Raw genomic sequence first — 21,988 nt, 5'->3', positions numbered from 1 at the left:
CCGCCGCCCATACATGGGTGAAAATGCGAGGTATAAGAGGCGATATTATTCTGTGCCAATGGGGACGATTACACCGGATGACGATTGACAGCGAGATAACGTGATTCTTTAGCAAGTAATAGAACCAGAATGGTAGTTGAAGTTGTAGATGCCATTCTAACAAGATTGTCAGCATTGCTCGCAGTACACAAGGAGAACTTACCCAGCAATCCGCACTGATCGTCAGATTGGAAGTAGTCTTCCCGTAGCCTCCCTGGAACGTGGTAAACTCGAAAATCTGCTCTCCAACGCCCATGGGCACTTCAATCATCTGCACGCCAGCGTCCACCTGCTGGACAACGGCTTGGTTACCACCTGACGTAACTTTAACAATACCGCCAGACTTGGTCATGGTAGATACAAAGACAGTGTCTTCCAAAAAGTCCCAGCCGGTGGGCCTAGAACCACAAATGTCTGTGCTGTCACAGGAAACTGATTTGAGGTGAGGGCGATGCCAGTAGACCAACATTTCGCTGTCAATAACAGGGGCTGTTTCACCAGCCTTGAATGCCTTGATATATGGGACAGCAAAGTCGAGCATAGCTGTGTGATCAAGGCCAGCAGCCCAGGCAGACGACGAGTCGTCAGTGTGGGCAGTGTTGTAAGGGCCAATATAATGAGACTCTCCGTAGTCGTTCCAGGTTACAACTAGTCATGGTCAGTAGGTTTCTTATCGCATGCAGTACCAACTCACTCTCGATAAAGTTGAGACGGCTACCGAGCTGCAAAATGTCGTCCCACCTGTCCTTCCAGAGCGTCTCACTTTTAAACACCCAGTTCTTGGAGTAAGAAACCTCTGCACCAAAATGGGTACTGAACCAAGAAGAAACAGGAGCCATATAAGTCTTGCCGACAGCTTCAAGGTAGCCGAGATACTCAATATCTCGAGTATCACTCATGGACGCATTGACAGGAACATTGTCAAGTTGTCCAGGCCAGGCATCCCTAGACTTGATTAGGAAAGCCAAGCATCCACGTACAGAGATACTCACCAAGAGAATAGGCCAGCTAGACCAGCATTGTTGGCATTGTCGGCGCTAGGTTGCCAGAAAGGTACAGCGTACAATTCTTCTCCAACCTCGGTAGCCACCGAGCTCCAGTCAAATCCATCACCAATAAAAGTAGAGACGAAAGGCTTGTCATCGACGCGGAATTGGGCTGGTTGATCCTTGTATCGTTTAAGCATGTTCGCCACACCAGAGATATCGGCAATGGTGTACCAGTTGAAATCGAAAGAGATGAAAAGGTCGAATCCTACAGAAGCGCCAGCCTGGTAAGCGAGATCGAGTTGTTCCTGGGAATACGAGTCGACACCAATGTTGAGGGCAAAGCCGTCGATGCCTTTAGACTTGGCGAGTTGCATGTCCGACTCCCAGTCGCCTACAGCATACGTGGAGACAATACCAACCATAAAGTGGGCAAAGACCTTCTTGTCCCCAGAGGCGGTAACAGTGGAAGTGGGAGCAGACGATGTGGTAGTCGGGGCGGAACCACCGCCAAAGCCAATGGAAATCGTTTCGCCTATAGAGATGGTAAAGCCAAGGGCGTCAATCTGGGCATCGAGATCGCTAGAGTCGAGAGACACAGTAATGGCGGTGGCAGCGCTCAGTGCAGCAATGTTAGAATCCGTACCAGCAGCAACTTCAATAGGAGAAGCAGCAAAAGTTGCGACTGAACTTGAGGCGGCAGAGCTTGTGATTGGATCGGTTGCGACGAGATTGACGTTCCCAATCTCCCCGGTGAGCGCACTACCAGAAACACTTGCAGATGTTGTAGGGAAAGATTCAGCAAGAGTTTGAGGGGCAGTCGGGGAAGGTCCGTCTTCCCATACAGTTTCTGTCACATAGACAGTTTCATAAACGATTTGAGCAGCTGTCGACGGGTTATCGGCTGCGTGTGAACGTTACTATGTAATGTGACGAAAGCGTGCTTGGACGTACGGATCCAAGTGCTTGTCTCGTAGGTAGACCAGTGGCCAGCCGCTGACTCCTGTTGCCTTTTGAGCGCACGCCTGACATGTCTACGCCTGTGACGAGAATCCAGGCTGTGGGCAGTTGCGATATGTGCCGCGAGGAGGAGCGTGATTAGGGAGTTGAGGAGCATTTCAGGGTTTACGGCGACTGGACGTCAGATTAAAGGAGCGTAAGGAGAGTGTGGCCAAGATCAACTTGGTGCTGTTGTTAGTAGTACAGAAGACTGGCTGTGGGTTGTGGAGAGACAGACGGCAGATATATGGGCGGCTGGTGTGATCCACCGGCGGCGAGCAAAGGACAACGGGCCACACACCTCCACTTGAAACAGCCTCGTGCCACAAAGACCCCCCCTATGCGCACAGACCACCGTCAGTTACATCCCTGATTGCTTCCCCTGCCCGTCATACACATCCACCATGAAAGGAACGCGCGTCGCCCAGCAGCGAGACTCTGCCTCGCCCGGACACGCTCATGCAGCCAGCCACTCATCATGCATGCCCTTACTTTTCTTCCTCAGACACCTCTTTCCCCCTTTGCGTCACAATCTTGTCCACAATCCCAAATTCCACCGCTTCCTCAGAGGTCATGAAATAGTCCCTTTCCAGCGCTTTTTCAAACCTATCCAATGCAGCGGACCTCTCTTCTCCAGGTCGAGTACAATGCTCAGCGTAGATGTCGGTGAGGGCCGCACGGATACGCAGGATTTCTTTGGCATGCAAAGCAATATCGGATGCTTGGCCTTGCGCACCGCCAGATGGTTCTATAGGGATATTCAGCGATTAGGGCCATGGAAAAATCCGAGAGATCGACGAACGGTGAATCATCACACTGCTGTTTTTCAGCGCATATCGATGTCCCTTTTCGCCGCCGGCCAATAGCAGACTCCCCATACTCGCCGCTTGCCCCATACAGAAAGTATGCACCGGCGGAGAGATGTATTGCATAGTGTCGTAAATCGCCAAGCCAGAAGTAACAACACCACCAGGGGAGTTGATGTAAAGCTTGATAGGGCGCTTGGGATCCTCTGCTTCAAGGAAGAGTAACTGGGCAGTGAGAAGCGTAGAGTCTTGGGAATTTACCTACATAAACACATCAGATTAATCCCATACACGTTGCACCAGGCTTACAGGACCAAGAAAGATAACTCGCTCCTTCAACAGCCTTGAATAAATATCATAACTCCTCTCTCCTCTTGCCTGATTCTGTCAGCTTACACAATATATCCGATCATCCAGTAAAACTCACAGTCTGCTCAACCACTATAGGTACAAGAGAATCCCTGACAACGGGATTTGCAGCTTCGTCCGAGAACCCATCAAGTCCGGGCAAAGGCGAAGGCGAAAACCCAAATTTCCTAGCAGGGATTCGAGATATTCTTGATGGTCCGGCGGAACACAGAGAGGCGAGTGGTCGAAACGGGGAGAGCCGTGACATCTCTATACGTTTTGCTTGGGTGATATGGCAAGCTGATTATGGATGTGTCTATGGAAAAAGGCAGTCGTATATGCAGGGCGAGATGGTCGATGGAATGGCGGAGAGTCTTTCGTCGACACTCAAGCGTGAGGAAAGAGTCACGTGACTTTATTTGGCTCTCGTTATAGGTGGGAATCGTCATCAACGAATCTCTTGCAGTCACTCGTATTCCCTATCCATACTGACTCCTTGGCCAGCACATAACCACTCTCCCTTTCTTCCACAACAACTATAGCGGCTATGTCAGTCAACACCGTACAGCTCACGAATCGCTATAATCCCCAGCTCCTACAAGGTAAGTCCACTCTCGCCACTTGGATTCGCCCTTTTGCCCCCCCAGAAATAGATCTCAGACTCCATTCCAGGGCAGAGAGAAGCTTCAAATGGGCTAACAACGTCCTAGGGGAGAACCTTTTGACCGAAGGTAACACCGCCACCCTCACCCTCCATATCCCGTCCACGATTCAAGGTCCGAAACGGACAGAAAGTGCAAAAGGGAGACTCTGGGTAACTGATCGGCGTGTAAGTAACCTCCCGAATAAAGAACGTGGCAATCAGTGACTGGAGGATGGTTCTGATGGGAAGGGATATAGGTCGTATTCGTGACGGATAGTCTTAACGCTCCTGGGTCAAGCTCTAATGACGGGCCTCCGGGGTACGACGCCCCTCCTACTCTCAACTCGCTCGAGATCGGCCATGTAAGCCTATCCGTTTCGTGCTTTGCATGCAATCACCACCACACTGACAAATACCAGACACTCGTCCGGTCCTGCACCTACAACCTTCCCACATTCTCCGCAAACCATATTCGTATGTCCTTCTTGCCTTCTCCGTCATCCAACTCGCTGCCTGATCCCGGCACGGGCCAGGTCTTGGAAGCCAAGATTATCGTCGGGGAGGGGGCGGGACATGCGGTGTGGAAGATTATTGAGGGAGAGAGATCCAGAGCTGAGGAGAGAGGAAGGGATGAAGAAGACTTGCGTGAGTAGTATTCTTTTGAGAGATGAGGATGCTTGTGCTGATCATGAAAACAGCCGCGTACGACCAAGGACCTTCAGGACCTCCTCCAACATTTGATCCTCCTCTCAAATCGTAACATATAATCACCAAGCACACTTGAAATAGTTTTATACAACATACCGTATTCCATGTATAAACCCATCATTATCACGCACTTCTGCGAGGATACCACCATGTCCCATCTTTCTCCTTGACTATCCTGACAAACTTGGCAACCAACTTATCCCTGCCTTTACTATCCCCGTCTCTCGTGAGACCTCTAAGAAAAGGAGCCATCTCCTCGGGACGCCATCGTTGGCGGGTAAGGAAAAGCTCGGCGAACCGCTCGGCCGGTTGGAGAGGCAGGGAAGCGAGGGGGAAATAGCTCAGTAATGGTGAAGGGGAAGCGAATGAGAGCGCTGATGGTGGAGGTGGAGAAAGGATGTATTCGCCCTGGAGCAGACGGCAGTTGGCAACAAGTTTTACTGATCAAAAAGAAGATGACGCGCACCTCTAGGAGTTTGAGATCCGTATATTCACGCCATGTCTCTCCTACTTCCTCTTGCCATTCCGACATAAATTCATCACGTTTCTTATTTTTCTTGACCGCACAGAGAATACCCAGACCTACTTCCCTGACCATCCTCTCGACGTTGGCCGTCCACTGTCCGTCCTCCACTGTGCCAAACAGATTGAGGGCGGGTACTGATATAGAAGGAGGAACATCGTACTCTTCTAGAGCAGCGATTATAGTTTGAGCGGGGGCCGTAGTGGCTGGCTTTGAGGAATTGATTGCAAGGAGTGAAAGAAGAATGTTTAGGAAATCCTTCAAATGAACGGAAGGAAGTAACAGCATGCGCCCTGAAACGTCAGTCTGAGCTTGTGGAAATCAAAACCCACCGTCAACCTCGATCACATTCCTCTCTTTCAATCCTTGTTCCAACTCAGCTTCACTAGCCTGTACTACACTCCGTAACTGCTCCTTTGTCCATCTCTTCACTTTCCGTCCATCTCCATCCTCCCTTTTCCTCTTTCCCAACCCCCCGCTCCCCATCCCTTCCCAAGCGGAAGCCCTTAACACCGTTCTAATCCTCTCCAAGTTTGGGGCCACGGGTACGCACTCGAGAACCTGGTGGCATATATCTCTTATTTGCAGAGTAGGTCGATCTTCTTCGTCAGTGGTGAGTGTATAGGATGGGTCGTTGGGCGATGGTGGTAGACAAACGAGGAGGGAGTTTGAAATGCCCACTGTACGGAGGAGAAATGTCGAATCGGCAGTACAAAGCGTAGCATCGTCTGATGGTCTGCCTTTTATCGTGAGACTATTGTTGCGTTAGCTGACATCGTGAGCTTGATATATGACCTACGGAAAAACCTGTCCATCTTCCTTGTCTTTCAACGCTTCCACCTCTTTAAGAAGCTCCGGAGGCAGCTCCAAGAGCTGATATGTCTCTTCCTGGATATCTTCCTGCCCTTTCGGCATAGGAGGAAACCTCAGCACGACATTCTTTTCTGGCAGAGCATTGCTCATTTTGTTTCGGAAGAGACGTTATGAGAACATTGACGCGTCTGTTGAGTTTTGACATTAACGTCTATCTATAGTTGGACGCGTCTTGGAGTGCCACATCGCGGAACTCCACTTATCTCCGCGCGAGCCATTCCGAGCAGCCACTCAGCGACCCACCTTTTGTCCCAAGAATGCACCTACATCCCACAGCCGAGTCATCCTCAACGCCCCTACTATCCACAATGTCCCTCCTCGCTCGATCCACCCTCCGTGCCGCCAGGACCCTCAAGACGCCCCAGCAGGTCCGATCCGTCCACTTTGAGAACGTCGTCGACCAGTGCGTCCACCTTGTACTTCTGCAGGATTCAAAAGACATGTGGAGGAGTTGCTCAGAGGATATTGGGGACTGACTCTATGGGTGGTTTTTTCGTAGCACTATCCCCACTGACGTTACCAACAAGTACTTCCTTGCCGCCAAGATCATCACTTTCGGTGTTCTCGGCTTCGGTACCCCCTTCTACGCCGCTTACTACCACCTGTGAGTATTACTCTGGGACTTGTATGGGAGGGAAGAATGTGATGCTGCCAGAGGTAGAGGAGAGAATGGCCATAGCCTTTGAAAAGGAAGATGCTGACAATGATTGTGATAGTAACAAGTCCGGTTAGGCTGGAGAATTGGTGGAAATGGCATCGGCGACATGCATATCATAAAAGCTTTATTGGTGTCTCAGATTGAGCTGTGTATTAATGTGGAAAGCGTGATATCGTTTAAGAATTCCTGGATAGGGTCCTCATAAAGGTTGGCAATTGATGTGGTACGAGGGATTTCGAGATGGGGGATCGGAATGATTGCTATTGGTGGGACAATTGTAGTCGTGGGCAGGTTGAGTGGTTGAAATACGCAATGCTCTATACGCATATCCCGAAAGCGTCTATACCCACAGCATTTGAACTGTCGTGTTTTGAGATGCTGCATAGGAGGAGACCTTGTACCTTGACGCTAGACCTTACGACCTTAAAAAATAGTTGTACTTGTAGGTTGCGGCTTGCTTGTGGAGGAAATCTGCCTCCACCATCTTGTTGCGTCGTCGAAAATCAAAACGGTATCCAAAAGTTCGTTCTCGATCCATTGAAATTGTAGCTTATCTCTGCTATTCTGTACATATACACTTTACTAGTCCTCTTTGCTATTATTTCCATCCCATAAGACACTATAGCAGCAAAATGGCCTCTTTCGCCCGATCCCTGCTCAACTCTTCCCGGCTCGCCCGCACCCACATCATTCCCCGGCCCCTCATGGCTCGCCCCGTTGCCGGTCCTTCATTCCGAGGTATACCAATCCCAATCAGACCATGGCTACGACAAATAAACTAATAAATCTCCATTCAGCCTATGCGACGTCATCTCCATCCCCTTCTTCCGCTATTGACCCTTCTCTTACCCGAGCCCAAGACCTGCTTGAGTCTGGAACTCGCGCTTTGGAAGATGGTGACATTTCTACCGCTCGAAACTTGTACAAGGAAAGTGTCGAGGTGAAGGAGACCAGTGAAGGATGGCATAACCTTGCGGTAGGTGTTTTGTTGTCTTCTTGTTATTTAGTGATTGATCTTAGTGGATAGAACTGTGAATATCACCTCCGTAAGCACACGACAGACAGTACCAGGAGGAGGATTGAAAGTTGACCGATGGGTAGAAAACAAGGAGGCGGCGATTCAAGCTTGGGAAAAATCGCTCGCTCTCCAACCCTCCGCTGATGCTCACACAAGTACGTCGTCAGCTCCCAAAATTCTGTAGCGGAGTGGACATAGGCTTATGATCCAATAGACTTGGCTTCGGCCTACATCTTTGACAAGCCACCTAAACCGGCTTTTGCTATTAAGCACTTGACGTGAGTATTGGGAGGTTTATGGAAAAACATTCGCTCATTGGCCATTTGACGAGCAGTAAGGCACTTGAACTGTCACCCGAAGACCCAGAGGTACGCCGTTGAACCCCGTAGGTACATCCAGTCAGGCATCTAACGCCGCTTCTTGTAGATTGCTTTCAACCTTGCGGCCGTTCTCGAATCCAGTATGTCTATCAGTATTGCTTCTCGCATCCATCCTACAGCTAATGTCTCCTTTCCATCTAGCCGGTAACCTCGACACTGCTCTTACCTTGTACAAGAAGGCCCAGTCTGGAGGTATAGAAAGGGCGGCACAAAACGTCAGGAATGTCAGTGCAAAACTGCTCGGCCAAAAGGTCGCTGAACAAGAGAAGAAAGCGGAGTAGATTATGCGCCTAGATGCATCCCTACATCCCATGTTTTCAGCCTTTTACTCCTTATGCTCAGATCATCATGAAGTTCCAGTCCTTTGAACTTACCACATGGGTAACATCAATCCTATGGTTAGCATGAACCGCGACCATTGCATGCTCGACACTGCGCCACAGTTCCCGCCCCATGCGTATATCCTGTCAGTCATAAACGACAACTTTAACCCGAGGAGGTAACGCAGCCGGACTGATACCAAAGGAGTGTTCTTATGGCGGTACGGCAGGGTAGTTTGGAGCAGGCGAGGGATGGGTCGAAAGAGATACTGGCACAACAATGACAGGTAGAAAATCGCTGGCACCAACTAGTAGGTTGACTTTGTCAACCTCAGCCCAGGCAGTGTCCCACAACAGCTATACTTATTCTTTTCCCTGTCTGCCCTTCGGGGACTGCTTCTCTCCTTATTGCAATCCTTGGACTCTCAGTGGCTTTATCGTTGTAAAATGATGAGAATGTCGTGCCGCTCCCTGCAGCCCTTCCATCAGCAGGCAAAAGCACAATGTTCAAACCCATGCCGGTCGATCTCGCTGCGGAAGACTTGTATCGCTCAAGTCTGGGATGATCTTGAGCCGGACTGAATGACAAGACAGTATTACAAGCTGAAAGGTCTTGTTGCTTTCTGTGGATGACGACCGAACCTGAGTAGGCGCGGTAATGAAGCAAGGTAGGGGGATGTTCAGAATTAATCTGGGCTTCTGTATGAGGAATGTGATTGTAATGCAATAGCAAAGTATCTGTACATAGACAGCAGGGAGCATACTGATGAATATATGCATCGATCCATTGATAATAGTTCGATGTCAGCTGATATCATAGTGATACATGTCTCAGAAGGATATCAAATAAATAAACATTAAATGGTATCAGTCTGATTCAGGACCGACGAATCTCAGTCTGATCTCAGTTTTGAGTCGCCGTGTACCCTGGTAATGGGCAAATGTGAAGGAAGGCGTGGATGTATAGGACAAATGACTGCGTAACGGCTGGAGATGTGGCGATCCCTTACTCCTCCTACCCACTTCCAGAACGACAGGCATGCTCGGTCGTCGAGTATCCTTATCTAACCCGCACGCAGATGCATCAGATACCACAGAGGGCATCTCTGACATTCTCCTGGAAAGGTATGCAGGAGGATAACGACAGTCGGAGGAAGTTGCAATAGGTATATATGGCTGTGCGCTCGGATAGAGCGGACCGCCAGCAAAAGGATCTTGGAAAATTGTGAATGACGGCCTCCGAGGGGCGATGACAGTAGTGGGGCCGGTACAGATGGTTCCTTGAGGAATAGGTTCAATCCTATCAATAGTATAAGCAAGGACTTTGATAGAGAAAAGAAGAATGAACAACTCTACGTACACCTCATTGCCATCTTCGTCCACTATCACCTCTCTACTGACCCAAGCCCAATGACCACCTCGTTGAATTCCTGAATCGCCGTCCTTTTCCCGAATTGCTTGCAACTCTCTCAGTGTCAAGACCGGTAGTGAATTGCACCTGGTCATCGCCACTGTGGGGGGCATAAGCTGTAACCTTCCGTCGACATCGTAATTGTTTGCAGATTTGTCTGCTACCCCTGGATCATGTCTCATCCCTGTCCCCGATATGGGCGACTGACTGCGCTCCTGCTTTAGATCCCGCTCATTACCTTGCCGTGATAGCAAAACTTGAGAATTTTCGGACGCAGACACCGGTGGTGAGGGGTGGATTGTATCAGAGCCAGCACTGAGAGGCTGGCAAAGTCTTGTGGGTAAACGACTCATCGGGGTCAAAGACATATCTTTAGACATGTCCAACGCCCCAGCTCCAGTACTGATACCTAAACCCATAGAGCTTGATGAAACTTCCATCAAGCTCCCACCATTGCTTCTGCCACATTTCATTGATATTGATGAGCCAGCGGATGACCTCTCATGGAAACCGGCAGAAATTGCAAGTCCCTCAGGGATATTTGCATTTGAAGATACTCTCGACATTCCCGACGAACCTCCTGGTGTGGATAAGGCTGTCGCCGGGAGCTGCCCGCCGAAGGGAGTGAGAAGAAGCATCTGATGAGCGGACAGCCGTCCGTTGGGAGGCTGTATCTCATGCAAACCTGGGGAAGGCCAGCGAGGATATTGAGATTCACGAGATACCGTTGGTTGATATGATGCTACAGTAGGTAGATTTGTCACGGGCACCACACGGGAGGGCGGAGAGTTGCGTGAATTGTAAGACCCTGGTCCCAATCGAGATCCTGCATAGGGAGGGGATGATGATAGTAAAGAGGACTGAGAAGGAACATGATGGCTCTTGTCCGCATCTATTGCAGCCAGGTGGCTGATAGGCTGAGGGGGTGTGGATGTTGTCCGGGTTGACTCATCTTGATCCGTTTCCTGCGGTTGGAGGGAAAAGTCTAGAGGGAATGTTTGGGGGGTTTGTAAGCTGTGCTCGGCAAGGCTAGCATAGAGGGACAAGTGTTGTGGACATTCAGAGATAGCTTGGCTGTGGGGTGGTGTGAGGTGGGAAAGCATGAATGTCAGCATTTTTAAAGCACAATCGGTGGTGCGTTCACATACAACTTGACTGTCTCTCGAGGCACTTCTTTCTCGTCCATGTAAACATTTGGCTCCTCAGTTCCGCAATCATTCGCATCCATGCCTGGAATGCCTCAATCCAGGATTTAAGCTATTTCTTGCCCGTACAACCCGTTGTCCTGGCGAGCAGCTCCAGCTTTGAGCGGCAAGCAGGTTTTTGGACAAGATTTTGGGGTATTCAGTGCCTATATTTCGAAAAAGCTAAGTTTTGTAGACTCTAGTCGATCTGCTGTCGCTCCTATGGTTTGCAGCAGTCTAATAAGTCGCCTTCAAAGCTTCGTAGTTACTAACGGCTACCTGCTGCTTCGCTTAAGCGGAAGGCGGGTGAGTGCGAGGCAAAAGAAAGAAAAGACGGTTGTGAAGCCAAAGAGAGTAATAAGATGAGGCCAGAATGGACGATACAGTTCAGTATAACTCTAGAAACAGAGGATGGCACGGGTCAACAAATTCTACAGGGATGGTCGAGACGAGCTTGGAGGAGGTTGTTAACTGAAACCCGGAGGACGAGTGGGACGAAGATTCGGGAAGAACGGGGTGACAACAATACAAATTGCGGGGGGCCGCGAACGAAGGTTCGGCAGAAGCAAGAAAGCTACTAATTAAAGAAAGGGTCAAGGTAAACTCCAGGATAAGAGTAAACCTTAAAGTCCATAGAGCTCCGTCCATTTCAGATTCCAATCATCAAAGGTTACGCCAAAAGTACAGGCAGGTGGCGTTGGGGCGCACCACCACCACCTAGAGTAGGTTTTGATTTTGCTTTCAGGCTTTATTTATCATTTTTCGAATTTTCTACTATACAATTCACCCTAGGTATAAATTGTGCCCTTCTCTCCGTTTAGAAATCCACAGGTCAAGCGGAATTATTGCCGCTCTCAGTATAGCTCGTAATTTCGACCTTTCGCCGTCGTCAATTACATCAGTGATCGATAGTAATTGACATGAGCTCACAACAAACTACTTGGCTTCCCCGCGGCTCTCCTCGACGATGAGTTTTCCTGACACGGCCGCAACAAGTGAATAGTGCAGTTTAAATGATATAGCCTTGTAGGTAAATCTACACACGCAATAGTGTATTTCTGCTTCGGCCAAATCAAGTTTTACCCTCGCCTCTGTCCTGTTCTTTCAAGGGTATTGCTCGCTTACTGCTTATTTCCGCACCCATGGATTAATAATATGCATACCTTTCGGATACAATCGTCTCGTTGTAAGTCCCTCGAATCAGATTCTCATCAGCAATGGGTATGTAGGAAGCTACAATAATAACAATCATTCGCCAACGTTTATACGACAACGGTGCTGTTATACATTATTAGAAGAGTAACCTTTCATAGGTTGATTTTAAACGTCCACTACGACTGTTAGACAGTTAGAAACCCCCATAATTCCTTTTTGTAATGTGTAGTAAGTTTTGGAAACTATTTTGTGTCTCTTATGGCCACATACTTCTCTCTCGCCTACTAAAGTACCATCATTCCCTTTCAGCAAAGAATCAAGGTTGCACTTTCAGTCAGCTTCAGGTCCCAGTCTTGATACAGGAGATGGGTGTCCAGTCATTCAGTCAGTCAATCAATCAATCAACTGCTCGATGGTGGCAACCGATTGACACAAGTTACCGGAGTGATGGTGTGGATCGAGGATCAATTTGTTACGGTTCGTCCTACTGTTCGTTCGTCCATCGAAGAAGATTTCAAGAGTGGAGGTAAGATCGGAGTGGTGATAGTGGTGGTGGTCTCACGTGATGGTCACGCGAGGAGGCGGTATAGTCGGCCAATAATAATAACATAATTAATGATGAAGAGGGGCTAATTATTAACAACAGTCTTTACGATTATTAATCAACCATTGTAATAGGCTGAATACAACAGGCCCTTCCGATGAGGCGCCCCCCCTCACCCACCGCCCCCCACCTCTCGATGACCCAATGACAAGCACCAGTCGAGGGGCTTCTTATGTCGAGTCTATCATTTTATTAATTGTGTCTGCTTTTTATGCGATTCAAGCCGCTGACAATACCATGAGCTCTCATTGGCTGAACGCGACACGGTCCGACCCGATAATGGACCACTCACGACGCGCTGATTATCCCGCATCGTTCCTGAATATCCCGAAGTTCAAGGTATAAAGGAGCGTTATATTTCATCGAGTTGCATACCCATCTCAACCAATTTCTCTTTACGGCCCAGAGATACCAGCTTTATCACTTAAGCACCCCTTTTACATATATTTACAAACACACGTACGCAATCAGCACGATGACTTGCTCTGGAAACCCCTCCAACTGTGACTTCTGTGGCGTAAGTCTACTCTATACCCTTATCTCTTTTTGCCGCTCGCTGACCATTGCTTCCAATTTGCAGGAAACTCAAGTTGATTGTGCCAAGTCTGAGGTTCATGGGTGCACCACCCAGCCTTCTGATTGTTCTGTCTGTGAGGGCAAGGGTTGTGTTGCTTTGAAGTGCACTGGGTAAGCAGCGCTCTTACATCTCATCAAAAAGGTCAGACACTGACGTCATAGATGATCAGTAACACCGACACTTGCCCTTCATGCAAAGACTCTTTCTCCTCCTGCCGCAAGGCCCAATTCAGCGCTGCCGAGGGTATCGAGCCCGCTCGACGACCTGCTCCCGCTGTTTAGATACCATTCAACCAGATTTCAGATTTCACACCCACAGCATCTTCACATCATCCACTTTCCCATTGGAATAGCGTAGCATAATTATAAGGTTGTATAAATATGGATATCCATTACCTTGTGTTCTAGAAACAGCTTTTTTGTTTTGTTTTCCGTATTCCTTCACTAATCATGTCCATTCCGTATTCCTTCATTGATCATGTCCTCTACACCTATCGACTCGCGGTTTGCTGTCTGTTGGACCCACGAAGATATGTTCAACATCATGTCATCACAAAAGCAACTCTTGGTCTGATCCTACAACGAACATAGTAATTATTGTATACTGGCAGGTATTGATATACAAAAGGAAATGAATGGGCCAACGGGCATGCCGACGAAGATTTCGTCATTCTTTTTTCTTTCTTCTCCAAAGGACAGCGATGCTGTTCGCGAAAACAGTCCCAACAGCTTGTGTCCCTGCTCTTCTCATCGTTGCTCCTAGCAACCTCCCATTAAATCAAATACAAACAGGCGTACTGTACATTATTAAAGCAATCAAGTGGGAAATAAAATTGGGAAATCCGAGCCTAGGCGGTGGAGGCGATCTCGACAGGAGATTCAGTTCGTCGATTAAGCATGCCGAGGTTGAGCCCTGCTTGCTTTCGGATACTATAGCACAAATGTTAATGTGAGGCTCGATAGTGGTTACAAAAAGACCTACCGAGCTTGGAAGTTTCTGTCACCAAGATCCTTAACGTCCCCAGGAGGACCAGAAGGCTGACGAGCAACGGAGATTTTCTTCACCGCTAATCCGATAGACTGGCTGGAAGACCTTGAGTCGTTGTTTCCGGAAGAATGAGGTCTGCCAAAGGCGACATTGGAAATCCTAGCACTAGCAGCATCAACCGCGTCTCTGGTTATTTTTGCTTCAGCTGTTGTAACAGAAGCCGCCGGGCGACCAAGGCCAAGACCGACCGACTGACGAGCCTGCTGAGTGATGGGGGAGGCAGGCGTAGTGCGGGACACTTCACCAGGGGGAATCTTCACTTCAGCCACAGGAAAAGTGGTTTGGTCCTCAGAGGAAGATCTCTTAGACAAGGTAGCAGTGAGAGTGCCGTACGAGGAAGTACCAGAGGCAGCGAGAGCAAGACGAGCCTGAGCGAAACGTCCACCCGGGGCCGCCTTGGAAGAAACAGGAACTGAGACTGGTTCGGCAATGCCCGAGATCGACTTTGTGGGCGAAGAAGACTGAGCAGAGGGCCAGGAAGGGGTATTAGGGCTACCGCTAGCAGAAGAAGAGGTAGAAGTGCCCCGCGTGCCATAAAGAGCGGTTTCAAAACGGGAGTGATCTTCACGGATTGGACTCCTTACGGGCATAGCCGACTCGAATCGGGCCTTGAGATCCGCTTCATTTACTCCCATGGCCCAGTTAGCCTGGGCGGCTCGCTCGGATCTAGCCTGGAGATTCGCTTGCATCTGAGCGCCAAGAATGCTGCGCTGACGCTGAGCTTGAGCTTGAGCAACATAAGAGTCCGTCTGAAGAGCAGCTAGCTGCTGTTGGAGATGAAGTTGCTGCAAGCGTTGCTCTCGCTGTTGGAACATATACTGTTCTTCTTGTTGCTGCTGGAATTGTCTCTTCGTAGCCTCACGCTGAATGGCCAGTTGCTCCAACTGCTTCTGCTGCATCTGTTGCTGGACATAGAGCTGTTTCTCGTACTCCGCCTGCCTGTCTGCCTGTCGCTGAGCTGCTAAACGCGCATTATTCTGAGCCATCATCTGAGTATGGTAGTGACGATCGGTTGCGGCTTGCTGAGCCTGCTCAAGCTCAAGTAATGCTAAAGCTTCGCGAACTTGTGCCGACGAACCTTGATGTGCGAGAAGGCTAATCAGAGCCTCCTGCTGAGCATGCTTCTGGTATCCCGATTGATCATGCAATCGAATAACTGTCGGGGTGCGTGACCGTTTCGCGCGAGGAGCTCGAGCATTGTGAGACTGAATCAAGTTGTCAGCCGTGTCTAAGTAATCCAAGAGGTGTTGCTTACCCCTGAATAGCCATTTTGACTGTATGGGACACCATTGGGGTCCAGACCTAAAGCTGCCATCTTTGCAGCAATGAAGGCGGAATCATCTCCATCTTCCTCCTCGCTAAAGGTCGGCCCAAGTGTATGGTCAGCCCCGGCGTATCTGATCTGTCTTTCTGGACCAGGTCCATGGCGATGAGACGACAGGTGGAGAGGTGGTGGGGGAGGAGGCGCTAATGGTGTTGTGAGTCTGCCACCGGGATGTTGTACGGGTGGTGAAACAGAAGTCGTATAAGGCGCCTGGCTTACTTGAAAGGCAGAGACCGGAGAGGAAGACGTAGTAATTGGCGGTGAGGGATCGATAAGGAAGTTTGAAGCGAGCGTGGAAGCCATTTCGGTCTTTACCACTCTTGAAAGTGTCACAACGGAGTAACAACAGGTGGATCAAAATTGCGGAATGGGGAACGTCGTCAAGACCAAAGCGGTATTACGTTTGATTTCTTTTATGCCGGGCGTTCAAAGCGCGCGGATGCTTTCCGTAAGAAGAACGAGAGACTCGGGAGCGAGTGATCGCCCAGAGGGTATAAGGCAAGCGGCGAGGCTGCTGAGAGACTGTAGAGGGGCGTGGTATGAAAAAAGTAGGGCTTCAAAAGAAAGAAGAGAGAGATGAAAGAAGGAAGAGAATGGCCAACTTGAGCAGCGAGCAGCGGCGCAGACACCACGCGCAAAGAATTAATTGGGGCTGCTGCTGCTGCAAGAATGAAATACCGACGATTTCTCCGCATTACGTGGATATCATGAACGGGTGCCTGAGAAGAACTCTAGATAATAATAATCATCGAAAGCATATGCTTTATTTTTCTGCCCTCCGAAGAAGGCTGTAAAGTCTGTCTAACAACAAGGAAGCAAAGAGGGGTGGAGCCGGATAATAGGCAGCATAACACGGTTGTTCAGCTACAGGCAGTTGAGCTATCTTCTGCTACCAGCTGGCATTGCATACTAATAGTAACTGTGGCTGCAGTTGTGTGACTGCTGCGCTGCGTCGGTAACAATTCTGTCCCAAAAACCCTCTTACTACTACCTGCATGCGCCCACAGAACGCCCGTCAGTCATATGATGTCTCGTCTTGACGTCCGAAGAATCAGTGAAGAAGCTGCAGCTTATGTTTTCGTAAGGGATCGGGGGTTTGACCATTTTGCTGCATGTATAGCTACACTGCAAAAAAAATGTAAAACTCAGTGTACAATCAAAGTGTACTTTGCCAGAAATTGAATGTCACACCTTACGATGGACATTACGTGTAGGATATTTTTTGCAATCAGCAATTGCTTCGACTCGGATTTCTCCTCACTGTCAGAAGCTCTAACCCTAGCACAAGGACTGTCAGTGGATGACGTCTATGAGTAAACAATTTTCCACTATAGCGGATTCGGATTTAGTTTCTGGTGCCGTTAGTGGCGCGTTAGTCCATGGTGGCGGAGTCCGACGGTTGCGCGTCCAGGCTGCTGTTGTACATGATGTCGTTGGCGCTCTGCAAGAGCAAGCATTGCTCAAGCTGCAACACGCCAACTTCCAACAAAGTGCAGATTTCAGCATAGGACAGCATGTCAGAACAGAAGAACTTAGCAGAGAAAAAGGAAGAAGTTACTGCCGGATCTTCGACTACCAACGCCCAACCGGACAAAAAGCCTTTACCCAAGCTCGGTGCTTTGGAAGATGACGATGAGTTTGAAGTATGTCCAGAAGTTAAGTGTCAAGTTTGAGTGATGCTAATCGAACAATTCAGGATTTTCCTGCCACAGGTACATACAGATTGAATGGACATACTGTTGACTTTGCTGACTTCCATGTGCAGATTATGATGGCAATATCCAAGACGCTTTGAAGAAAGCTGCTGCCGGTCCTAGCGATAATTTGTGGGAAGACAACTGGGACGATGATGATGTGGATGACGACTTTACAAAACAATTGAGGTGTGTTGCGTATCACTGAGATAGTGTCAGTGGGCTGACGCTTTACAGAACGGCCATCCAAGAACGGGCAAATGCGGCGGCCGACGAGACCATGAAGGAGTAGACATCATTGTATAGTACGGATATGTCACATATAGCATGACAACTTTTACGCAAGGCACAAGATATAACCAAATATCACAGTCGAAAACGATTTGGGCCCCAATGTCTCTGATTGATAGATTATATCTGTAAGGTTACTACCTTCCAGTGCGTCGTTTATAGGCCGCAAGCTCCCGGAAAGCTTCCTCTTCGTCTTTTTGCGCCTCCTCCTCCAATCTCTGTCTCTCCTCTTGCTCATCCTTGCGATCCCATCTCTCCATATCCCCACTCTCTAACTTTTCTCTCATTATATCCTTCAGCCCTTGAGCCTTACTCTTTTGTCCGTCTTGGTCATCCCCTGACTTCATGCTAATCACAGGATTCTTCTCCATCCTATCAAACAAAATAAACAACCTTTCTGCTTCGCGCTCCTTCTCTTCCTGAGTCATTTCGTCCAGGTCACCTGTCGCTTGATTACCGTTCTCAATACCTGTGATTGGATTCCTCAAAGTTTCGGCGCTGAATGTCGACGTAGAAGAAGGCGTAGCCGGCTGGACAGTTGTTACAGGCGACCGGACGTCTGATCGGCGATTAGATGACTTGGCTATTTGCATCACGGTCTGCGAAGGATTAGGCTGGTCAATCTCTTCGACCTTTGCCGATGGTGGACCAGTGAGCCCTTTTTGGAACAGTATGCCAGCTGCGTTGCCATAGCCGATTTCTACGCAGAGATCGGAAGCTGTCCGAAGCTCAGCAAAGTTGCTTGTAAAATATGGGAGAATCTAAACATACCATTACCATTGCAGATTGCCCACATCAACTCTCCGGCAGCATTTCTTGTTTGAGTATGACCTGCACAAGCCATTAAACGCAGAATGTTGCCTAGTAAACCCTTGCGGGATTCAAGCGGCCCTGCTTCTGATGAGCGGTCTCTGCAGCATAAAACGTCAATTGAATTTGATAAAATCCACCAGAGAGCAGACCTACAGAGAGGAAGGTAATAAAATTTCTTTGATCGATAACCGCACGTTTTCCAAACCCCATGTGGCTCGTGTCATTAAGAGTAATAACGGAGGAAGTATTTCATCCAGTACAAGTGAATGAGGCAGATCGTCATCCGGCCGTTTAGGGTATGGTAGATATGCCTCAAAGAACCGGTCAAGGATCTTCAGAAGCCTTGACGATAGCGCGAAATGATCGGATGTCGCACCAAAGCCAGGCCTCGAAGACGAGAAACTACCTCGCGGTGAATTTGGTGCGGATCTCTGACCACCTGCTGGCGGCCTAGAACCAGGCGGGGCAAGTGAGCCGGCCGAAGACTTGCGAGGGCTGGATGGTGAAGCTATGTTTCCCAGCTTGGTGAGAATATTTCTCATTGTGGACGAAGGGCTCGAGGGACTGTTGACTTGTAGGGAACCGGGACTTTCAGGGACCGAAGCCCATGTTGGTAACAAACGTGTTTTGAACGGTATCAAAAGCAGAGTATTCATGATGTGGGTAAGTGGCGGGCTAAGATCGACCGTTGGAGTAGCGTAAAAAAGGCGCAAAAGAGGGTAAAGAAGGCTTAGAGATAAGATCAGAACTGAACTGTTTAACAACAATTACTCACTAATCAAACTTTTCGTCCCAAGGATCAACACCAGTTGTAGCATCAGAGGGCTGTTTATAAGGATAGAATTGAAGTAATGCGTTCGTCAGTTTGAGCAATTCGCTCAGATACAAGAAAGAAGCGGGTAAGACAGAGGCCGACATGAAAATCTGCTCCTTCGTTAGTTCTGTCTTGGACGAGATGGACAGTCTCACCTGCACGAGGGCATCCACCACCTCGTTATCTACCATCTGCTTCGCCGCTTCAGCCCTTTCCACAGTGACCAAAAATCCAAGTCTCCCCAGTAAAAACAGCTTTTCCGCATGCGCTGCATCATTCTCGTCTTGTGTAGAACTTTCGGACAAAGCGCGAGCAACCGCTATAGCTCCGCGGGCTTTGAAGAATTCGATACGTCCGGCGGTGTGAAGAACTAGCATGTTGGCCAAGATCTTCAAGGCTTCACGAGCCTGTGGTGACGTTGATGACTGGGCAACGACGGTCGGAAACGTCGCAGAATCATCTGATAGTAATGTTGAATGAAACATGAGAGTGGAAATGTGATGGCTTGAGAGCAGGGTTTCTGATCCAATGGGGTTTCGTCCGAGGCATTTGACAGCCGTGAGGGCAAGTAGGTAGACTACGCTCTTGATAAACGCGGTATTCTGATATTCTCTAGGCACAAGATGAGCTTACCATCGCTTGGCCAATCCCTCCATATTGCTTCTTCTTTCGGATGCAGGTCGGATAGAATGTCGTTCAGGTAAATCTCTCTTTCAGCTGGATGCACTTGCGTCGGGAGAGCTATAACAGCAGTGCAGCAGACAAGTGAACGAATGGTCATTACGGGGGTACGGTGATTACTTACCTTCTACTACAGCATTCAGTTCCCCTCGTATTCTATCTAAAGAGTATCGTCGGTTCTCAATAGAGCCGTAGCTCGAAGCTAATAGGCTCTTGACGGACATTATGACTTCGTTTCAGCGTCTGAGGCCCTCAATGCCGAGTACACAATTGGATTAACTCGCTTGCTATTTGCTAGAGGTTATGAATTACGGACTGGCTACGCGGTAATATATTATACTAACTTGGCGTACGATGAGCTCTCTCGTATCCGGGTCCGCTCGAGAAGTTGTTGCTGGCGGACGGCGTCGGATGGATGCCACGAGGATTTTGAGATATAAGGTGTCCACCCGATCTGCTGCGGGGGAGCTGGGAGTCTGCGACCTGGGAATGTGAGGGATGATCGACCAAAGGGAGCGGAAAGTCGGAAGTGATGGGGCGATACTTGGTTCAGACGCCGGTCAAGGTAGGTAGGTGATGATGCGCCGCGAACATGAAACATTCAGGGGGCGCGTTTTGTTTTTGTTTTCCGGGTGGAGGAATGAAGCATGGGCCACGCGGTGGCAAACCTCTACGTACTGCAGAACAAAAAAGAAGATGCATGCGAGGTGTGCAACAGCAACCAATCTCGCAAATAGATATCCCTGCTCCGCTCTCACCATACCCTTCAATTCGTTGTCCTTCAGGCATCCAGGTTAGTTGGAGCTATCAAATCATAACGGCGATCACTCTCATGATAGTAACTCATCATCGTTCTCGTAGGCCGTATCGGATCGATGTAGTAAAATAGTTGCCTAGCGGCCCTTACGTCTTGCATCTCAGTCTAACTTCTTGGCATACGTATATAATATTTTCTTACAAAGCCTCATTCGCAAATTGCAGGTCACAGGAGAGTAAACGAAGTCAAAGAAAGTAAACACCAGGTAATAGTTAGATAGGCCCGAACCACAAGCAAGTCCGATATATCCGCGGTAACGCTGCTATGGTTTCGCGGACACCAACCACCAGGAGCAACGACAACGTCGCCCTTTATTAGCTTTCTTCCTCTTCTGTCCTCTTCTAATAGTATCCCTCCATCAATCAGTCTGTCGTTTGTCGTCATCTTACTGTACGTGGTGGCAGTATTTTACATATTGCTTACTGCATACCTCTCTCTTTCCTTCTGCATATACATGCCCCTACCTCGAAATTTTGCTTCATGTGGTGACACATTTGCCCAATGAAAGACGTTGCATGTTGGTTCAACTACACTGATGTGTGTGTGGGCGCCAAGCCACAAGGTCATAATGCAGCAGCAACATTTATGTCTAGCTGTTCAAGTGTATTGTCATTTGCCAAAGGATAAAAAATCTCCTTGATCGGAACCTTCTTATTCTTCATATGATGACAGCAACGTCAACTTTTTATGTATAAACCAAAGAGCCTTTGATAGTTTGCTCGAAGGGTAATTCAACTAGAATGAGGGAGAGGAAAAACAAGATACGAGCATTCTGAAATAAGGCTTCAGAAAAGAGGATCTAAGATTGCGGTGAAAATTATACGCCAGCTATGAGCGGGATTTTACAGTAGTCTCATAAGTTTGAACATACCAGAGCAACAGCAGCTATTATACTACAGAATGTGCGTACCAACCATCGTTTGAGTTTGTTTGAAAGACCATGCCACCTTCTTTATCTTCTTGTTCGTTGCATCCTCTTGTCTTTATTACTCGCTGTCTTTCCCGCCTTGCTATTGTCTTAGATCTCTGGATCTGTCCTATTTTCCAGTCGCATAAACCATCCATCATCCATCACGGAGTTCAGCTTATTATGGGACATGCATGGAATAGTAGAAAGGAAGTGAAAGCGAATAACCGCAGTGAAATTCGGATCTTATTATTGGATCTGACAAATGGGAATAGATAAAAGTGGTTATTATTAGCTTCAAGACCGGCAAAGGACAAGGGGAGGAAAACCAATGTTGACGACGTTAGACATTAATGGAACTTGCGTGC

The 21,988-nt window shown here is 48.6% G+C and overlaps 8 protein-coding genes across 8 annotated transcripts; 2 read left to right on the top strand and 6 right to left on the bottom strand.

The window, feature by feature from the left end:
- Positions 1-108: 108 nt before the first annotated feature.
- CNBN1330 (hypothetical protein) lies at positions 109-2,142 on the bottom strand (the record flags this gene model as incomplete). The annotated part of the gene is made up of 5 exons (XM_766860.1): positions 109-156; positions 203-687; positions 734-984; positions 1,032-1,929; positions 1,980-2,142. The coding sequence occupies 5 exons, from the start codon at positions 2,140-2,142 to the stop codon at positions 109-111; spliced, it is 1,845 nt and encodes a 614-aa protein (XP_771953.1).
- Positions 2,143-2,512: 370 nt separating this feature from the next.
- Positions 2,513-3,446, bottom strand: CNBN1320 (hypothetical protein; the record flags this gene model as incomplete). Its single annotated transcript, XM_766859.1, has 4 exons — positions 2,513-2,772; positions 2,827-3,091; positions 3,140-3,208; positions 3,258-3,446. 4 exons carry the CDS (start codon positions 3,444-3,446, stop codon positions 2,513-2,515), a joined length of 783 nt encoding a protein of 260 aa, XP_771952.1.
- A 1,206-nt stretch (positions 3,447-4,652) lies between these two features.
- Positions 4,653-6,015, bottom strand: CNBN1310 (hypothetical protein; the record flags this gene model as incomplete). The annotated part of the gene is made up of 4 exons (XM_766858.1): positions 4,653-4,937; positions 4,996-5,345; positions 5,385-5,806; positions 5,852-6,015. 4 exons carry the CDS (start codon positions 6,013-6,015, stop codon positions 4,653-4,655), a joined length of 1,221 nt encoding a protein of 406 aa, XP_771951.1.
- A 218-nt stretch (positions 6,016-6,233) lies between these two features.
- Positions 6,234-6,657, top strand: CNBN1300 (hypothetical protein; the record flags this gene model as incomplete). Its single annotated transcript, XM_766857.1, has 3 exons — positions 6,234-6,328; positions 6,425-6,529; positions 6,642-6,657. 3 exons carry the CDS (start codon positions 6,234-6,236, stop codon positions 6,655-6,657), a joined length of 216 nt encoding a protein of 71 aa, XP_771950.1.
- Positions 6,658-7,215: 558 nt separating this feature from the next.
- On the top strand, positions 7,216-8,262 carry CNBN1290 (hypothetical protein; the record flags this gene model as incomplete). Its single annotated transcript, XM_766856.1, has 8 exons — positions 7,216-7,321; positions 7,381-7,559; positions 7,611-7,629; positions 7,685-7,756; positions 7,816-7,879; positions 7,933-7,969; positions 8,028-8,061; positions 8,123-8,262. The coding sequence occupies 8 exons, from the start codon at positions 7,216-7,218 to the stop codon at positions 8,260-8,262; spliced, it is 651 nt and encodes a 216-aa protein (XP_771949.1).
- A 906-nt stretch (positions 8,263-9,168) lies between these two features.
- On the bottom strand, positions 9,169-10,940 carry CNBN1280 (hypothetical protein; the record flags this gene model as incomplete). The annotated part of the gene is made up of 3 exons (XM_766855.1): positions 9,169-9,601; positions 9,662-10,786; positions 10,861-10,940. 3 exons carry the CDS (start codon positions 10,938-10,940, stop codon positions 9,169-9,171), a joined length of 1,638 nt encoding a protein of 545 aa, XP_771948.1.
- A 3,139-nt stretch (positions 10,941-14,079) lies between these two features.
- CNBN1270 (hypothetical protein) lies at positions 14,080-15,906 on the bottom strand (the record flags this gene model as incomplete). The annotated part of the gene is made up of 3 exons (XM_766854.1): positions 14,080-14,161; positions 14,214-15,484; positions 15,535-15,906. The coding sequence occupies 3 exons, from the start codon at positions 15,904-15,906 to the stop codon at positions 14,080-14,082; spliced, it is 1,725 nt and encodes a 574-aa protein (XP_771947.1).
- A 1,819-nt stretch (positions 15,907-17,725) lies between these two features.
- On the bottom strand, positions 17,726-20,120 carry CNBN1260 (hypothetical protein; the record flags this gene model as incomplete). The annotated part of the gene is made up of 6 exons (XM_766853.1): positions 17,726-18,306; positions 18,360-18,499; positions 18,555-19,076; positions 19,177-19,792; positions 19,849-19,956; positions 20,021-20,120. 6 exons carry the CDS (start codon positions 20,118-20,120, stop codon positions 17,726-17,728), a joined length of 2,067 nt encoding a protein of 688 aa, XP_771946.1.
- Between the last annotated feature and the right edge of the window lie 1,868 nt (positions 20,121-21,988).

Source organism: Cryptococcus neoformans, chromosome 14, assembly GCF_000149385.1.
Source record: "Cryptococcus neoformans var. neoformans B-3501A chromosome 14, whole genome shotgun sequence".
NCBI lineage: Eukaryota > Fungi > Basidiomycota > Tremellomycetes > Tremellales > Cryptococcaceae > Cryptococcus > Cryptococcus deneoformans.
Note: the sequence above shows the minus strand (reverse complement) of the source record. Positions and strands in the feature narration are given on the sequence as shown.